This window comes from Protopterus annectens, chromosome 6.part0 (genome assembly GCF_019279795.1).
Source record: "Protopterus annectens isolate FY-2018-M chromosome 6.part0, PAN1.0, whole genome shotgun sequence".
In the NCBI taxonomy this organism is placed as follows: domain Eukaryota; kingdom Metazoa; phylum Chordata; order Ceratodontiformes; family Protopteridae; genus Protopterus; species Protopterus annectens.
The window spans coordinates 1606738217-1606754236 of NC_056737.1; the positions used below are offsets into that span (position 1 = coordinate 1606738217).

The 16020-nt window shown below is 41.6% G+C and overlaps 1 protein-coding gene across 6 annotated transcripts in view; it reads right to left on the bottom strand.

The window, feature by feature from the left end:
• HDAC4 (histone deacetylase 4) overlaps nucleotides 1-16020 on the bottom strand; it is a 3124471-nt gene that overhangs the window by 510981 nt on the left and 2597470 nt on the right. For all 6 annotated transcript variants that reach the window (XM_044075061.1, XM_044075057.1, XM_044075060.1 and 3 more), the window contains one exon: nucleotides 4253-4372. In XM_044075061.1, coding sequence (XP_043930996.1) covers nucleotides 4253-4372 — 120 coding nt within the window. The remainder of the gene's footprint in view (nucleotides 1-4252; nucleotides 4373-16020) is intronic.

The window sequence follows — 16020 nt, forward strand, 5'->3', positions numbered from 1 at the left end:
TCAAATAGTATGTGATCCCAGACTAATTTAATGTTGGTATTATAAAAATCCTTAACATCTGTAGAAAAGGTAATACCCAAGTACATAATTTTATTTTCAGATTTTACCTGCCCCACCAATGGGAGAAGCGAAAAGGGTTTGGGAATTTTTAAAGTAAATATGCTTATTTTTTTAAGATTAATTTTGTAATTAGATATTACTGCAAAGTCCTCCACCGCTTTCAGTAATTTTTCAGTGTCTGAAATTGGTGTTGTGCAGTATATATTAAGATCATCTGCAAACGCCACCATGGATATTTTTGTTCCAAATAATATAGGGGCATTATGATATACATTCTGTTTAATGTATAAAAATAAAGCTCTAGGTATATATTAAACAACAAGGGAGACAAAGGACAGCCCTGTCATGTTCCATTTTTAAGTTGTATTCTTTTAGAAAAACTTTTGTTGATATATAAAGTGGTGTAAGGATTAGTATATAAGATTTGTAACCATAAGATAAATTCCTGGGGTATATTAAAATATGGCAAAGTGTCAAACAAGAACTCTATATTAACCCTATCAAAATGAATTAGAGATTAATTCTATTCTCTAACCCCTCCAATATACACTGCATCCATAAATTCATGCAGATAATTTTCCAGTTATTCAGACATTATGCTGCCCCGTGAGCTCTTTTTTATTCCCCGGCATCATCCTACAGTATCTACTCTAGTGCCCCTATCCATCACCAGGTATGCCTCCTGCTCTTCACTTCCCCTTGCCTATGTGACTGAATCTGGGGCTGATAATTGAGCCTACAGGCATCAGAAGTGAGGTCACATATCATTGTCACCTTCTGTCAGGTAGTTACTGTTTTTTAACCTAGTAATTTTCCCCTCCCTTTGTAGGTGCCATGTTTATGTCTGAGGGGGTGAGAATGCAATAGGGACATGTAGAGTTTTGTCCCACCCCTGCAGTAGCTCAACCATGCCCGCACTCTATTCCCCTCTTTTGGATATGCCCCCTACTTTCATGTATCCTGCCTCCACCTGAGATCATTGAGGGAAATGCCAATGCAACCATCCTCCCTGATGGATGGGTAAAATTCATCTCTTCCTGTTGCTTTGTCAGCTGCCCAAGCTGTTAATCAAATCTGGGTTGGTTGCACTGTAGTCAGGCCTTTATCCTTCTATGATACTGGAGTGGCTGACTACTCACATACTATTAACATAAAGAGTAAACCATTCCACAGGAAGGGGTGACCCAGCCATTCCTTCTAAATGGTGATACTCAAACAGGCATTTTTTTATAAAACCTCATTCAAATGATCTGTTTATTTATCCTGCAGAAGTCTGGGTCCAAAGCCCACTTAGCCCCACCACTAGAAGCCGATCTACCCTTCCTGAAGAGTCTAGACTGCAACAACTGGTGTTAAAAGCAAGACCTCTGTCCAAGGGATCTTTCATTATAAGACAGGGAAGTCTACCACCAAGCAGAAGAAGACTCTCAGAGAACACAAAAAATATTGCAGAGTGTATTTTGTTGTAATCAAGCAAATTAATCATTAAATTTGCTGCTTTAAAAATAAACCCATCAAAAATAACAGACAAAAAATAAATAAATAAAATGAAAGGCTGCTGATACTGGAAATACCATTCTCTGCATAAGGATCTCTTTAAAACAAAGCTGTCATCTAGACATAACCCAATATCCTGAAGATATGAAAGAATAACAAGTGACATGGCAGGTTCACTTGTCCACAAGAAGGCATTTTATTTGCAGCGTTTGAAATATCAACCACTATTTTGTCTTCATTGTCCGATGACAACTTTCTCCAACATAGAAGAGATGAATAGATAATATCACATAAAATAGTGACTGACGGACTAATTCAAAAGCCTAGCATCTACAGAACCAAAAAAATAGATATGTTTGGTGTAACACTCAGTAACCACAATGTTTATCTGAGTGAACTGGAGCACTAAAAAGAACATGCATGCCAATTTTTATTTAAATAAATCTGTCTGTTACAATACTGAATGTAGATTTGAACCATCTTGCACAACCATCTGAAACAGTATCCTCAGAGAAAATTAAAGCCTTCAGAAGGAACATCAGCTCCTGAAAAAGGAGCTAATGTGCATTCAAAATTTTTATTTACAGGTGGGTGGGGAATGGATGAAAGATGACAAGTAGAGAAACATTTAATTCATGATAGGATTGTCATTCCTCTGATAAGTGTACAGTATTTCATTACAAAATCTCAGCCATTAAATTCAGAAGAAAAGAAAAGGTTGCATGCTCAGGTGGCTCCTCTTAATCTTTTCCCCTGAAAGCCCTTTATTATGCACCATTTCACCTTCCCTCAGCTCAGAATCACTAAACTGAGGAATAAAGATGGCATGCTGACTGAAAGAAGCAAGAAAGCAAATTTTTATTGAATATCAGTGCAGGAGGTTCATCATATTCAAACTCAAAATCTGAAGACTGTCTTAAATAATTACTTAAAGAACTGGGGTATTTGATGACCTTTGCTACATCAGCAGAAACTACAGAAACTGTCTGTTAAGTGCTGCACCAAGATAACTGAAAATGGTATAAATCTTTATTCAGACTGACACATGCATCTTCCTCTAAAATATTATCAATTTCTGACACATTGCAGATTTGTTATTTAATTTTTTTCTGATATATTTATTGAAGATCATTTGTTTAGTTTCCCATTTGCAGTTCTTGCAGGTTGCTTTGACATGGTTAAGACAGCCAACACAAAAACACAACAGCTCTGTAACAAAGATTGCAATATACATACCTACCCTACTAGACTTCTTCTACACATACCACATAATCACTCTACAAAGAATATCGATCTCTTCTTCACTTCCAAAAAAGCTCAAACATAGTTAGAATCTGCTCAGAAAAGTATATACAAAGGACAAATCCTTTCCAGAACAAAAAGCACATCTCTGTATTATATTAATACACCTAGTTATAGTTCTTAAGTTTGTCTCTTCTTCACCTTTTTCCTAGATGAGCAGCAATGATCTGACAAGCCTGCTTTCCTGAGATTAAAAATAAAAAACATTTGAGAAGAAATATGTCTCCTGAGATATCAGACTGTCACAAAAGGACACCATTTTATTACTTCAGTCTTCACTAGCAGCTTATCCAAATAATCTGTCAAATACCAATTCAATAAGAACTAAAATTTAAAAAAAAAACTTAAATATGCTTACTCAAACATGGAATACTTCAGATAATCAAAACTTAAGATGGCCAACTCGAAGTGCATATCATACCTGTGGCACTGGAAATGCCTAGCAACGAATGGGTGTATTACCCACTTATGAGGGCCATGATGGTTTGTGCTTGTCAATGTAATGTGAAGCTATGCTCTATAGTGCTACAGAAAGGAACAGATAAGTGTAAGGGAGCATGCACTCCTTCTCTTCTTGACCAGGCAGCAACTGCAAGAGAGCAAACCACCACTCCTAAGGATGTGAAGCTAGCCCACATCCTACTACCGGATTGTTGCCAGAGGGGGAAATGAATGAGCTGATTAGGCTTTCTGGGAAGGAAATCATGGCTCATAGGGCTCTCATGTAACCCTTGGACTGCTGGCCCTTGCCCCAGCTGAAAGAATGGGCTTAATGGGTACACACACACAGAGACAATGAGCAAGTCGGAGGCAGGTAGGGAGGAGGAAGAAACAAACAAAAAAATTGGTCTCTTCTTCACTGTGAGTTTTCTTTTTTTCATTATTAATTTGTTAAAATGGCAGTACTCACAAACATTTATCTTTACAGGTCAGACACTATAGTCAGTTACTATAAGAAAAGCAGACAGTGGTTTTGATGATGGTGCTGGATTTGCATACAGCAGACCAACAAGTCCCCTGTGAAGAAATCCATCTACAAATATCTTCTGTGAAGTGCTGTATCATTTTCCACATTAAGCAGAGAACTTAAGTGATCAGTTTGTAAGTCATCTAAAGGAGGTTATTTGATGGCACAAGGCAAATACAGTGGAAGTAAATAAAGCAGAAAAAAAATGAGTGCATATGTATGCATGCTATGAAACTGCATAGGTCAGTAAATATAGTACTGCTCCACATCTATATTGCCTTGATGTGATTTCCTATTTATTTCCTTTACTTTGTTTTTCCCAGACTTAGATCTGTAACCATGGAATAAAACACACATAAAAGAAACTATAGATTACAATTAAACAAGACAATTTTTGGAAGAATGAGTAATCCATGAATGCTTTACCTCATCTGGTGCACCACTTCCTGGGAAGAAGTTACCATCATCATAACGATGTACTGAAATGTACAGAACACTGGGATCACTGTAAAATGCTTGTTGGGTCCCATTTCCATGATGAACATCCTGACAGGAAGAGGTAATATTAGAAATCGATGAAGCAACTTTTCAATTAAATGAAAAGGAAAGCTAAACTATTACAGATTATCACATCAATTTAAGAGACTGCATCCAGTTGCTACTCCGAGTTAACACAACATGGTTCCATTTTACTCACCTTATGTAAGTATGGACCTCTACACATCAGCCAAAGCCTTCAGTGAATAGCACAGTGACAGTTACATTAAGTCCAAAGAAAAGAAACACGTCTCTCAATACTATCCAGCACTGATTCTATGAGGGAAGCTTTGCTATTAGAATGGATGAAGTCTGCTGTCTGATAACAGATCCACATAAATTTGCAATGTAGAGATTGCTATGACAATGCAAATAAACTGCAGCTGTTGGTGATACAGTTATAATCAAACAAGGTGCAAACAGGATACAAATGAAACCATAACCTTACTCCCTTCTGAGATACAGTCCTTAGAGACAAGAGTGGTGAACTGAAAAAAGCAAAGAGATGTAACTTGGCATTATAGCACATTTTTTCTGTATGTAACAGACTGTGACTAAAAAGGTGCAAACCAAGAGAAAACTGGCACACAAAAAAAAAAACAAAAAAAAACAAGGTCAAGATCCATCTGAAAACTTGCCAATCTTAAATTCCTACATTATCTTCCATAGTCCCCAGCTCGTACACAAAAAATGATTGATTCATTCATTCATACATGCAGTCAGAAGAGACCTCAGTTTAAAGTCTCATCTGACGTACTCGGGAATGCAACACCCATGTTATGCTGTACTGCAGTGTCAGCATTGGAAAAATGAATCAAGCACTACCTGAGGGAACTGACCTCATAGTCTTCTGATTTTTCAACATTAAGGTGAGCCTGATGCCTGTTGAGCCCCTGACATTGACTAAATCATCCAGTCAACAGAAGCAGGGTTCTTCTAAAAGGTTAGTTATGGAAGTAAAACCTCTCCAGAAGCAGAAAGTACAGTTTTGTACCTACCATAAATGTAGATGGTTGAGTGCTCATACAGCTGCAGTCATAACAGATGGGTTATCCTGCTGTCAGGCGGGTCCTCGGTCGGCCGAATTCCAAAGTCTAGGTCCGGCGTCGGTTGTCTTCGCTTCCTCCCTGACGTCAGTGCGGCAGGGGTATAATAGAGGCAGCCGACGCCATTTTCTTCAGTTTTTCTTGCCCCAGATGTCAAGTGCCCCCAGAAGGAAGGCAAACATAATGTTATGCAAAAATGCAATGTTGATAAATAAAAAACAGTAGTTGCAAGCAAATATACCATAAAAGAGTACCCCAAAAGGTTATATGAAAAGGGTTTGTCATAAGGCCTGTCCTAAGAGGGGTTGGAGGGAGGGAAACCTGGACTGCAGCTGTATGAGCACTCGAACATCTACATTTATGGTAGGTACAAAACTGTACTATGTTCATCGTGCATACAGCTGCAGTCATAACAGATGGGTAGAATCCCAAAGCTAAGTAAGGGTGGTAGGCACTAAGTGGAACTAGGAGGGGCTAGGATGCCCTGCAGGACTGCTGTGGCAAAGCCCGCTCTAGATTTAGAGTATAGTGGGAGGTGATAGTGCTTGGAGAAAGTGTGCACTGAACTCCAGGTGGCTGCTTCCAAAATATCCTTGGTAGGGACCCCCCTGAGGAAGGCTGCAGGGGTAGCTGTGGCTATGGTGGAGTGGGATCTGATGCATGCAGGCACAGTTTTTCCATGAAATGAGTAACAAAAGCATATGCAGTGGGCTATCCATTTTGAAATTGTCTGTTTGGAAATAGCCTTTCCTGCAGCATAGGACACAAAGAGTTGCTCAGATTTCCTGAATGGCTTTGTCCTGTCCAAATAATAACGAAGTTGTCTGTGAATGTCCAAGGAATGTAGTAGTCTTTCCCCTTTGTTCTGTGGATTAGGATAAAAGGTAGGTAAATGGATAGTCTGATTCAAAGCTACACTGGATACTACCTTTGGCATAAAGGTAGGGTTGGTTCATAAGGAAACCCTGTCCTGATGGAAAATGATGAATGGTTGCACAGCCATGAGGGCCTGTAGCTCCGAAACCCTGCGAGCTGAGGTGATAGCCAGAAGAAAGGCTGTTTTCCATGACAAGTACTGTAACTCTGATGAAGAAGCTGGCTCGAAGGGAGGAAGGGTCAGCTTTTCCAATACGAGTTGAGGTCCCAAGCAGGGACTGGTAGTTTCCTTGGGGGTTTTATATTCTTTGCCCCTCTGAGGAACTGCCTTAAGAGAGGATGAGAGAATAAAGGAGGATCTGTGTTGTATTGTGCAGAAATGGCTGAAGCGTGGATCTTGATGGAGGAGAAGGAAAGTCCATTGTTTAACATCTCAGCTAGGTACTGTAAAATTTGAGGTATATTTATTACCCAAGGATTCTGTCCCTTCTTTTGATTCCAGGCACAAAATCGTTTCCATTTGGCGGAGTAGGCCTTTCTAGTAGAAGTTCTTCTGGCTTCCAAGATGACATCCTGCACCTCCTTGGAGAGGAGAAACTGTTGTGAAATCAAGGAATTCTCCATGCAGCTATATTTAGAGTTTTGAGATGGCTGTGAAGAGTTTTGTAGTTGTGCTGGGACAACAGAAGAGGGACTAGAGGTAGGATCCATGGTGGGGAATGTGTCAGGCTCTTCAGGAGCGGATACCAGTGTTGCCTTGGCCAGTCTGGAGCAATGAGAATCATTTTCGGCCTCTCTGCTCTGGCTTTTAATAGAACTTTGGGCAGCAGAGGAAGAGGCGGGAAGGCATAGACTGTCAATGTTGCCCAATTGAAGGAAAGTGCGCCCACTTTCCAGGCCTGTGGATGATAGGTCCTTGAACAACATTTTTTCAACTGGCAATTTCTGTGTGTAGCAAAGAGATCTATGTCTGGCTGTCCCCATGCCTGAGTTATCTTTGTGAAAATTTGAGGATGCAACTTCCATTCGTGTGGATCTGTCATATTTCTGCTTAGGTTGTCTGCCAGTGTGTTTTCCTTCCCTGGCAGGAATTGTGCTTGTAGTTGAATTTTCAATTCCAGTGCTGTGTTCCATAGGGTCATGGCTTGCCTGCACAGGGGGTATGAATGAGTTCCCCCATTTGTTTATGTACCACATCACTGTGGTGCTGTCTGTCCTTATCAATAGCTGGCCTGGATGCAGTAGGTCTTTGAAGGTCATAATAGCCTTTTGCATGGCTAGCATTTCCTTTTGGTTGATGTGAAGGAGCTTCTCTTTTCGTGCCCATTTTCCCTGAATGCACTGATTTGTCATGTGTGCTCCCCAGGCGTAGTCTGAGGCATCTGTTGTGATGATTTGAGTTGCTTGAGGTACACAGAAAGGAAGACCTGTGTTTCTTTGGCAAGCTTGAGCCCACCACATAAATTCCTTTTGAAGGCATGGAATGAGTGGTATAATTGCTTCCAAGCTGTGGCTGTGTTGAGACCATAAGTTTTTTAGGTACCATTGAAGTTTCCTCATATGCAGCTTTGCACATGGGATAAGTAGGATGCAAGATGCCATGAATCCCAGAGCCTGCAGGACTTTCCTTGCAGTTAGCCTGGTGTAAGTTGCCATTTTTCTGAAGTATTGAGACAGTAGCCCTTGCTTGTCTGGCGTGAGGTAGGCCATCTGGGTGGTTGTATCCAAGTTGGCACCCAGGAAAATTATTTGTTGAGAGGGTATTAGTTTTGATTTCTTTTTGTTGACTGTGTATCCCAGGAAGTTCAACAGTTTTATTACAAATGCCAGGTGCTGCAGTAGTATGTCCTTGCTGTCCGCTTGGATCAGGCAGTCATCCAGATATGGGTAGATTTGTATCCCTTGTAGTCTGCAGAAGGCGATTACTGATGCCAGGCATTTCGTAAACACTCTGGGCAGTAGATAAGCCAAAGGGCAATGCAGAGAATTGGTAATGGGTTGAACCTGCAAGAAATCTGAGGTATCTTCTGCAATCTTGTCTGATAGGGACATGCAGGTATGCCTCCTTGAGGTCCAATGTTACCAGCCAAGACTCCTTGCCCAGCATGGGAAGAAGCTGCTGTAATGTGAGCATCTTGAATTTTGGCACCTGTAGATATGTGTTTAGGATGGATAGGTCTAAGATAGGTCTCCAATCTTTGTCTTTCCTTGGTACCAGGAATAGTCTGGAATAAAACCCTTGACCTTGTTCTTTTGCAGGTACCTCTTGAATTGCTTTCATGTCCATGAGAGCTGAAATTTGTTTTTGTGCCTCTGCCCTTTGATTTTGTGGCAGGTTTGGCATGCCTCTCATTTTTGGAAGGGTGTGAAAGTAGAACCTGTAGCCTCTGTCTATAATGTCCAGAATCCATTTGTCTTTTGTAACAATATGCCAATTTTTTGAGAATAATGTAGTTTTCCGCCCAAAGGTGCTGCCATTAAAGCTTTGCTTGGCAGGTGTAGGGAGAAGTCATTGTGTCTGCTTTCTAAAAGACTGTGATCTATCTTCTCCACCTCTTGGGGTTGGTGCTTGCCACTGTCTGGCTCTGAAAGATCCTTGAGGTTGCCCTCTATCCCTTGGACGCCTGTATCTGCCCCTTTGAGGTCTGTCCGTGGCTGGAAAGGACCAATTTTTTGAAGGCCAGTTTCTGCTTAAACGTGGAGATTGTACCTGCAGGAAATCTTTCACTGTTTGCATTGATTTCGCTTTTTCCTCCATTTTCTTTAGCACCTCCTCTGCTTTAACACCAAACAATACATCTTTTTGAAGAGGTGCATCTAATAATTTAGCTTTGACATGATCTGGTAAGGTTTGCTCTTTGAGCCAAGCATGCCTACGTATAACAGACCCCGTAACAGCAGCTCTACATGAGGCCTCTAAAGCATCAAAACCACACTGCAAGGTATGTTTACCCACTTGCTCTGCACATGCAACAAATCCTGCAACTCTTTTAAATCTGGTTGTTCTGGTTGTGTCATTTTGCTTTTCAGCTGAGATATCAAAAACTGTTGAAACTTTAACATATGGAACTGACAGTTTAATGCCCTCATGGTTAAAGTGGCCGAGGTGTACACCTTTTTCCCCAACCTTTCTAAAGATCTGGAATCTCTCTCTCAAGGTAATGGGTTTTTAGCAGTGGAGGCCTTAACTCCCTTGGGACCCTGTGAAATAGTTTCTGGGTCAGCAGTATGGCTTTTATATAGGAACTGGTGAGAATCAGGAACCCGGTAATACCTGTCTGGTTTAACAGGAGCTGGAGGCAAAGAATCAGGATTAAGGCTGGCTTCTGTGTACACATCATCCAATATATCTAAAACAGGAGGGATAGCCAGAGGCCTATGCTGGGGGAGCAAAAGAAATTCCCTGAGCCTTTTCTTGGAATCTGAGTAATCTTGGCCTTCCCAGTGAAAGTGTTCCCTCAATGTATGCAGGGTTTCCCCAAAAGAGAAGTCCTTAGGAGGGGAGACCGAGGGAATAGACTCCTCTGCATCAGAGTCTTCGAATGGAGAATAGGCACAATCCTGGTCCTCAGATAGTTCTGAGGTAATAGAAGCTTGATCTGAGGAAGGGTAGTCTTCCTCTAATCTGGGCCTTTTGTCAGAGGGGGGTTGAGAACCCCCGATAAGAGTAATCAAATCCTCAGCCATTTTAAGCATTTGTTTTTTAGGCATGGTGCCTTGAGAGGGTGTCTGAGGAACCTGTTTTTTGGTTTTCATGGCTGTTTTAGATTTAGTGAAGCCTTTAATAGAGAAGGAGGAAGGCCTGAAGACCCCTTGAGAAATGGCAGGCCTGTCTAAATTCTGAGTTTCCCCGCCAGGAGTGGCGTCGGTATCTGTAGTAGAAATGGGGGCCGAGGAGCCTGCGACCTCGGGTACTGAAGACACCGGTAATGCATTGTCATCGGTACTCAGGGGCTGCGTAGGCACTTCGCTGAGTACCGGAGAACCGGTTGTTGGCGTTAGCGTGGTATCAGTAGGTGGTGCGGACCTCGTATGCCGGTCCTTATCTTTGCGTTTTTTGCTCAAAACTGGAGTCGGAGAATCCGACGACATAATATAATTAAATTTTTTGCCAAAAAAGTGAAGGGCGAACTCCGCCCGATGCTTAATAGTGCGTTTGTTGAATCTAGCACAAAAACGGCAGGCCGAGACGTCGTGGTCTGGGCCTAAGCAAGGTATACAGTAAGAGTGGAAATCCTTATGCGGTATTTGCTTCCCACATGAAATGCAATTATTAACTTTGTCTGACATCGGTCTGAGGCAAGAAAAGTTTCCCCAACGGGGTACTTAGCTTTCAAGAAGACTTCGGCTGAAATACTTTTGTAAATCTCAGGAGCTGGCCGACCAGCACTTGCGAACTGCTTCTGCTTCGGGCACCGCGCAGCAAGAAAGACTGGGGAAAATGGCGTCGGCTGCCTTTTTTATACCCCTGCCGCACTGACGTCAGGGAGGAAGCGACGACAACCGACGCCAGACCTAGACTTTGGAATTCGGCCGACCGAGGACCCGCCTGACGGCAGGATAACCCATCTGTTATGACTGCAGCTGTATGCACGATGAACATCATCTCAGTGTATCTTTACAAGCAGTCATTGTTAAGGCTGCTGCTTCTTTTGGCAATCTTAAGATTATAAAATTGCCGAATAAATGCTGTTAAAATAAGGAGCATCTGTCTTCTCCTCCTCAGTTATTTTATGCAGAAGGAAAAACCTAATAAAAAAGTGAAGGAAAGACAATGGTTTGCAGAACAAGTCCATGCCACTGAGAAACAAGACAAACAATTCTGTAAATTCTAGAACAAACTAAGTGCACAGCTAATTCATGATTTAGACATTCTAAAACACTTAATCTTGTACCAAGTGCCTATGTAAGCAAACTGTCTTCCTCAATCAATTCAAAGTCAACATAGTAATCAATAAATGAATAAGCATCTCTCTAAGTGAGGAAAACTTCTTCATACAAAGATTCTATGAATTCATGCCCCCAAAAATAAACAAATCAAAGACAAATACAAGAAAAAATCATTATTTTAGGGTGGGACTTTTGAACCTTTACCCCATACCCTCTGCTAGCATTATATCAAACTCTGACATTATTGCAATTCAGAAAAAAAACAGTCTCTCTCTTGTGTTGTGATCCTGGACTCCTATGCACAAGATTGCTGTTTGAAATATTACGTTTTTTTAAACACCTTTATAAAAATATTACTTAAGACAGGCATATATACATTAACAAAAATAAAAACAAACCATGTCAACATTTTGCCATTTAAACACATTAAACGTTACAGCTTTTCTTTCTTTATACAACTGCCTTTTAGTTCAACATGACATAAATCAAATCAATTCCTGCCCTCCCTTAAACATTGTTCCTCCTCCTGAACATTATTCTGCAGTCTCCCACAAATTCCATGTATTTCCATGTAATTTGCTCTTTCTCTTTTCTAAAGATCCCTATTCCAGTACTTTTTATCCATTTACAATATGCAATACTTCATACACAGCTAGTTTACATTTTGATTTCCACTTTCTAGCAATTGCTTTTATGCCAGCCAGTAGAATTAAACTTAGTCAATACTTCATACACAGCTGGTTTACATTTTGATTTCCATTTTCTAGAAATTGTTTTTATGCCAGCCAGTAAATTAAACTTAATAAATCATTACTATGTCTAGGCAATTCAGATCCTGTGTCTCATTTAAAAAGAATAATTTTCTCACATACAGCCATTTGCTCCTGCAATATTTATGATACACTACTCTCAAAGGAATTTTTTAAATCTGCCAACTCATCACACTCCCAAAAAACATCTTTTTTCTCCATCACACCTCAACATTTGCTATCTATCTGAGGAAAATTTATATGCAGTGTATTTGGGATTTAAAATAAACTATGCAAACACTTCCAAACAAAAAATCTTAAACCTACTACAATTTGCTATATACCTGAGAGTCATAAATATGTGTTCCTATTCTTCCCTTGTAAATTTCTTTGACAGTCTCTCTTCCTAATCTTTTTTAACCTCCTCTGATTGATTCTTATAGTTATTATACAATGTTTTATATACCTTGCTAATTTATTCCCTTTTAACCAGCAGCTTCTGCCTAGATTTGACTAACAACTCTAAAACAGCAAGTTTTTCACTTAGGACTCCCCTATCCCTTTCTCTTTGCCTATCCTCTGATATCAATCCCTGATAGGGAAGGCAATCTCTATAACCTAAAGTTCAAATTTTTTCTTGGCCTCATCCCACTCGATTACCTTTCCCTATGGTTTCTTTGCCAGTTTTCTTCACAAATCCCAGCCCCCTCTTACCTATTTTCTGTATCCTTACTTCCAGTCATCTCTGTTAACAAAATTTAATTTCTCCATTTATGTGTTTTCTTACTTCTCAGAATACTTTTTATAACTTTATGAATATAGGATCCAATGCCTGTCAGCCTGGGATGACATGCTCGACAAGCCACAATGCTTCGCTAGGGACGGCTTGCACCTGTCACCCCTGGGCTTTCGGATACTGGCAAAGGCTCTTGCTACCCCCATAGTGCCTTTTTTAGGCAAGGCTCAAAAGACAAACCCACCTCCATAGGTATCACAAGGGATAAGAAACTAAGAGTAATGCTACTCAATGCCAGAAGTCTAAACCTCAAGATGCATGCACTAGAAACTCTCCTTAGCATGGAGAACATCGATATCTGTGCAGTAAAAGAAACCTGGTTCAAGGCTCCCGAGAGCACCCCAGCACTACCAGGTTATACCTCATACCATGCTTTTCGCCCCCAAAACTTGGACTGAACCACAAAAGGAGGGGGAGTATCAATATTCGTCAAAGATACCCACACTTCCAGGTTGGTGGCACAGCACGAAGCATCAGAGACTATCCATGTGCAACTAACAGTGGGTAAAACTGCCTTCCAGTTTATAGCCTGCTACAGACCACCCTCCCAAACCCAGGAACCCCACTCGGCCTTCCTGAGAACACTGGAAAATATGAAGGTCTCTCCAAACACCATTATATTGGGCAACTTCAACTACCCAAACATAGACTGGGAGCATTACTCTAGCTCCAACACCCTAGCCTGAAGGTTCCTAGAATTTATAAACTCAAATACTATGGAACAACTTGTTACCACTCCCACAAGAGGGGAAAACATACTGGACCTGATCACCACCAACATGGGGACTCTATGCTCCAGACCAGAAGTGTATCCCTCACTGGTAAGATCAGACCGTAAACTAATCTCACTGGATATTCACATCCCGACTCCACCCGCTGCCCTGAAAACCACAGTGAAAAACTTCTCTAAAGCAAATTTCACACTCCTCAAAACCGAGGTGGAATCCTTCAAAGCACCCGGGCCTGTGGAAAATATGGCCCAGACCGCAGAATCCTTTATAAACGCATTCTATGAACACCTTCAGGAATGCATGGATCATGCAATCCCAAATAAAACCAAGACCCAATCCTCCAAAGGCAGACGTCCTGTCTGTTGGACCCCAGCCATAAACAAACTATACAATAGAAGGAGGAAGCAACTACATGACAGAGCAAAATCCCAAAAAGGGAAGGCATCTCTGATCAGTATTAGCAAAAAACTACGGGCACTCATAAAATCGTCTAAGGCCAGCTTCGAGAGAAAAATTGCACAGGACACTAAGGATAATCACAAGGCTGTCTTTAGTTATGTTAGGAACCTGGGTGGGAATTCCCAGATATGCTCAGAATTAGTCCAAAATGACAAAAAATACACTGAACCCACAGACATTGCCAACATCCTAGCTGACAGGTTCAGCGCAAACTCCCCACCCCACCAAAAGGGCAAATATCTATCCCAGCAGAGTGCTGCCCCCCTGACATCTCAGATGCTCAGGTAAGAGCTGCCCTCTCGAAAGCAAAAAACACAGCATCAATGGGACCAGATGGTGTCCCGGGCTGCGTCCTACATGAACTCCAAGAAGAGCTAAACCCAAACATAAAACTACTGTTCAGTCTCAGCCTTACTACAGGATATGTACCCAAAGAGTGGCTTACAGCAACAGTGGTCCCTCTCCACAAAGGTGGTGCCTCAACGGATCCTGGAAACTATCGACCCATAAGCCTGACTAGCTTAGTCTGCAAAGCTATGGAAAGGATCATCATGGACCTTATAAATAAAGATATTGGGGACCTACAGACACTGGATCCTACCCAGTTCGGCTTTGTTAAGGGCAGATCCTGCCTCTTAAACCTGGTTGATTTCTTTGAAACAGTCACCAAGGCCATTGACGAGGGGAAGGTGGTCCACATAGCCTACCTGGACCTCGCAAAAGCCTTCGATACAATACCCACTCGGGCATTATAGATAAGCTCACCAGCTTAAATATAAACCCCTATGTCACTCAATGGGTTGCAAACTGGCTCAAGGACAGAACCCACATGGTTAGAATTGCTGGAGCCATGTCAGACTCCAAACCAGTTACAAGTGGCATCCCACAAGGCTCAGTCCTGGGACCTCTCTTGTTCGGTATATATTTCTCGGAGGTACAGGCCAACACGGAAGGACTGTGGCTGACCAAGTTCGCAGATGACTGCAAACTGGGCACCATAATCGACTCTCCAGCCAACACAAGCATCCTCCAAAAGGGCCTCATAGAAACAGACAACTGGTGCCAGAGCCATGGCCTCAAGCTAAACGCCAAAAGTGTATAGTTATCCCTTTGGCAAAACAAAGTGCCCACAAATTACCACACAGGTGGTAATCCATTAAGTACAGAAGAAGTAATTAGGGACCTGGGACCCAAGTTGATAGCAATCTCTCATTTGACAACCACATGGCCAAAGTGGTTAGAAAAACATTTTATATAGCCCACCTAATCATGAAGGGATTCACATCTAGATCAGGGGAGGTCATCGTGCCTCTTTACTCATCCCTCATCAGGCCCATAATTGAGTACAATGCCCCTTTTGGGATGTACCTTACCAGACACCTGCAGCAACTGGAAAGACCCCAAAAGTACCTCACCAAGAGGATCAAAGGGCTCAAACAGATGCCATATGCTGCCCGGTTAAAGAAACTCCAGCTCTACTCTGTGGCATACCGCCTGCTCAAAGGTGATCTGTGCCTGACGTATAAAGCCATGTCCAACCCGGAATTACTGGACATGCTGCACCTCAGAAAATCCAAATCCCATCGAGCTACGCGCTCGAGAGACTTGAACCTCAGCACTGAAATAAATTGGACATGCTGGAGGGACAGATTCATAACCCAGAGGCTCCCTTCACTCTGGAATAAAATCCCAGTCCAGGTTAGGCAGAGTCCCTCATTGACTCTCTTCAAGAGGAATCTTGATGAGTGGATGGGAGATCGTAGGTTTACCCCGGGTATCACTTCTTTGTCACTGTTAGACAGAGGCACAGTATACTAATTTAAAATGGGTGGCGAAAGCCAAACACACTCTGGCTAGGCTTATAAATGCCCTAGGGCAGATAGCCTAGTATGAACCTATGAACCTATAATATTTTGTATGCTGGTTATTATGTTCCTTAAGAATTTGCATCCAAAATCCCCCTTTCTCTCATTAATTTTTGAACTCCCTCCCTTGCTTCATCATCATTCTTTTCCACTTTGCATTATAACTTCCTGCTTGTATTAGGTATACAAGTCTTAACTGTGTAACTCTAAAATAGCCCTTAATTCAGGTAATCCTATTGGGAGTA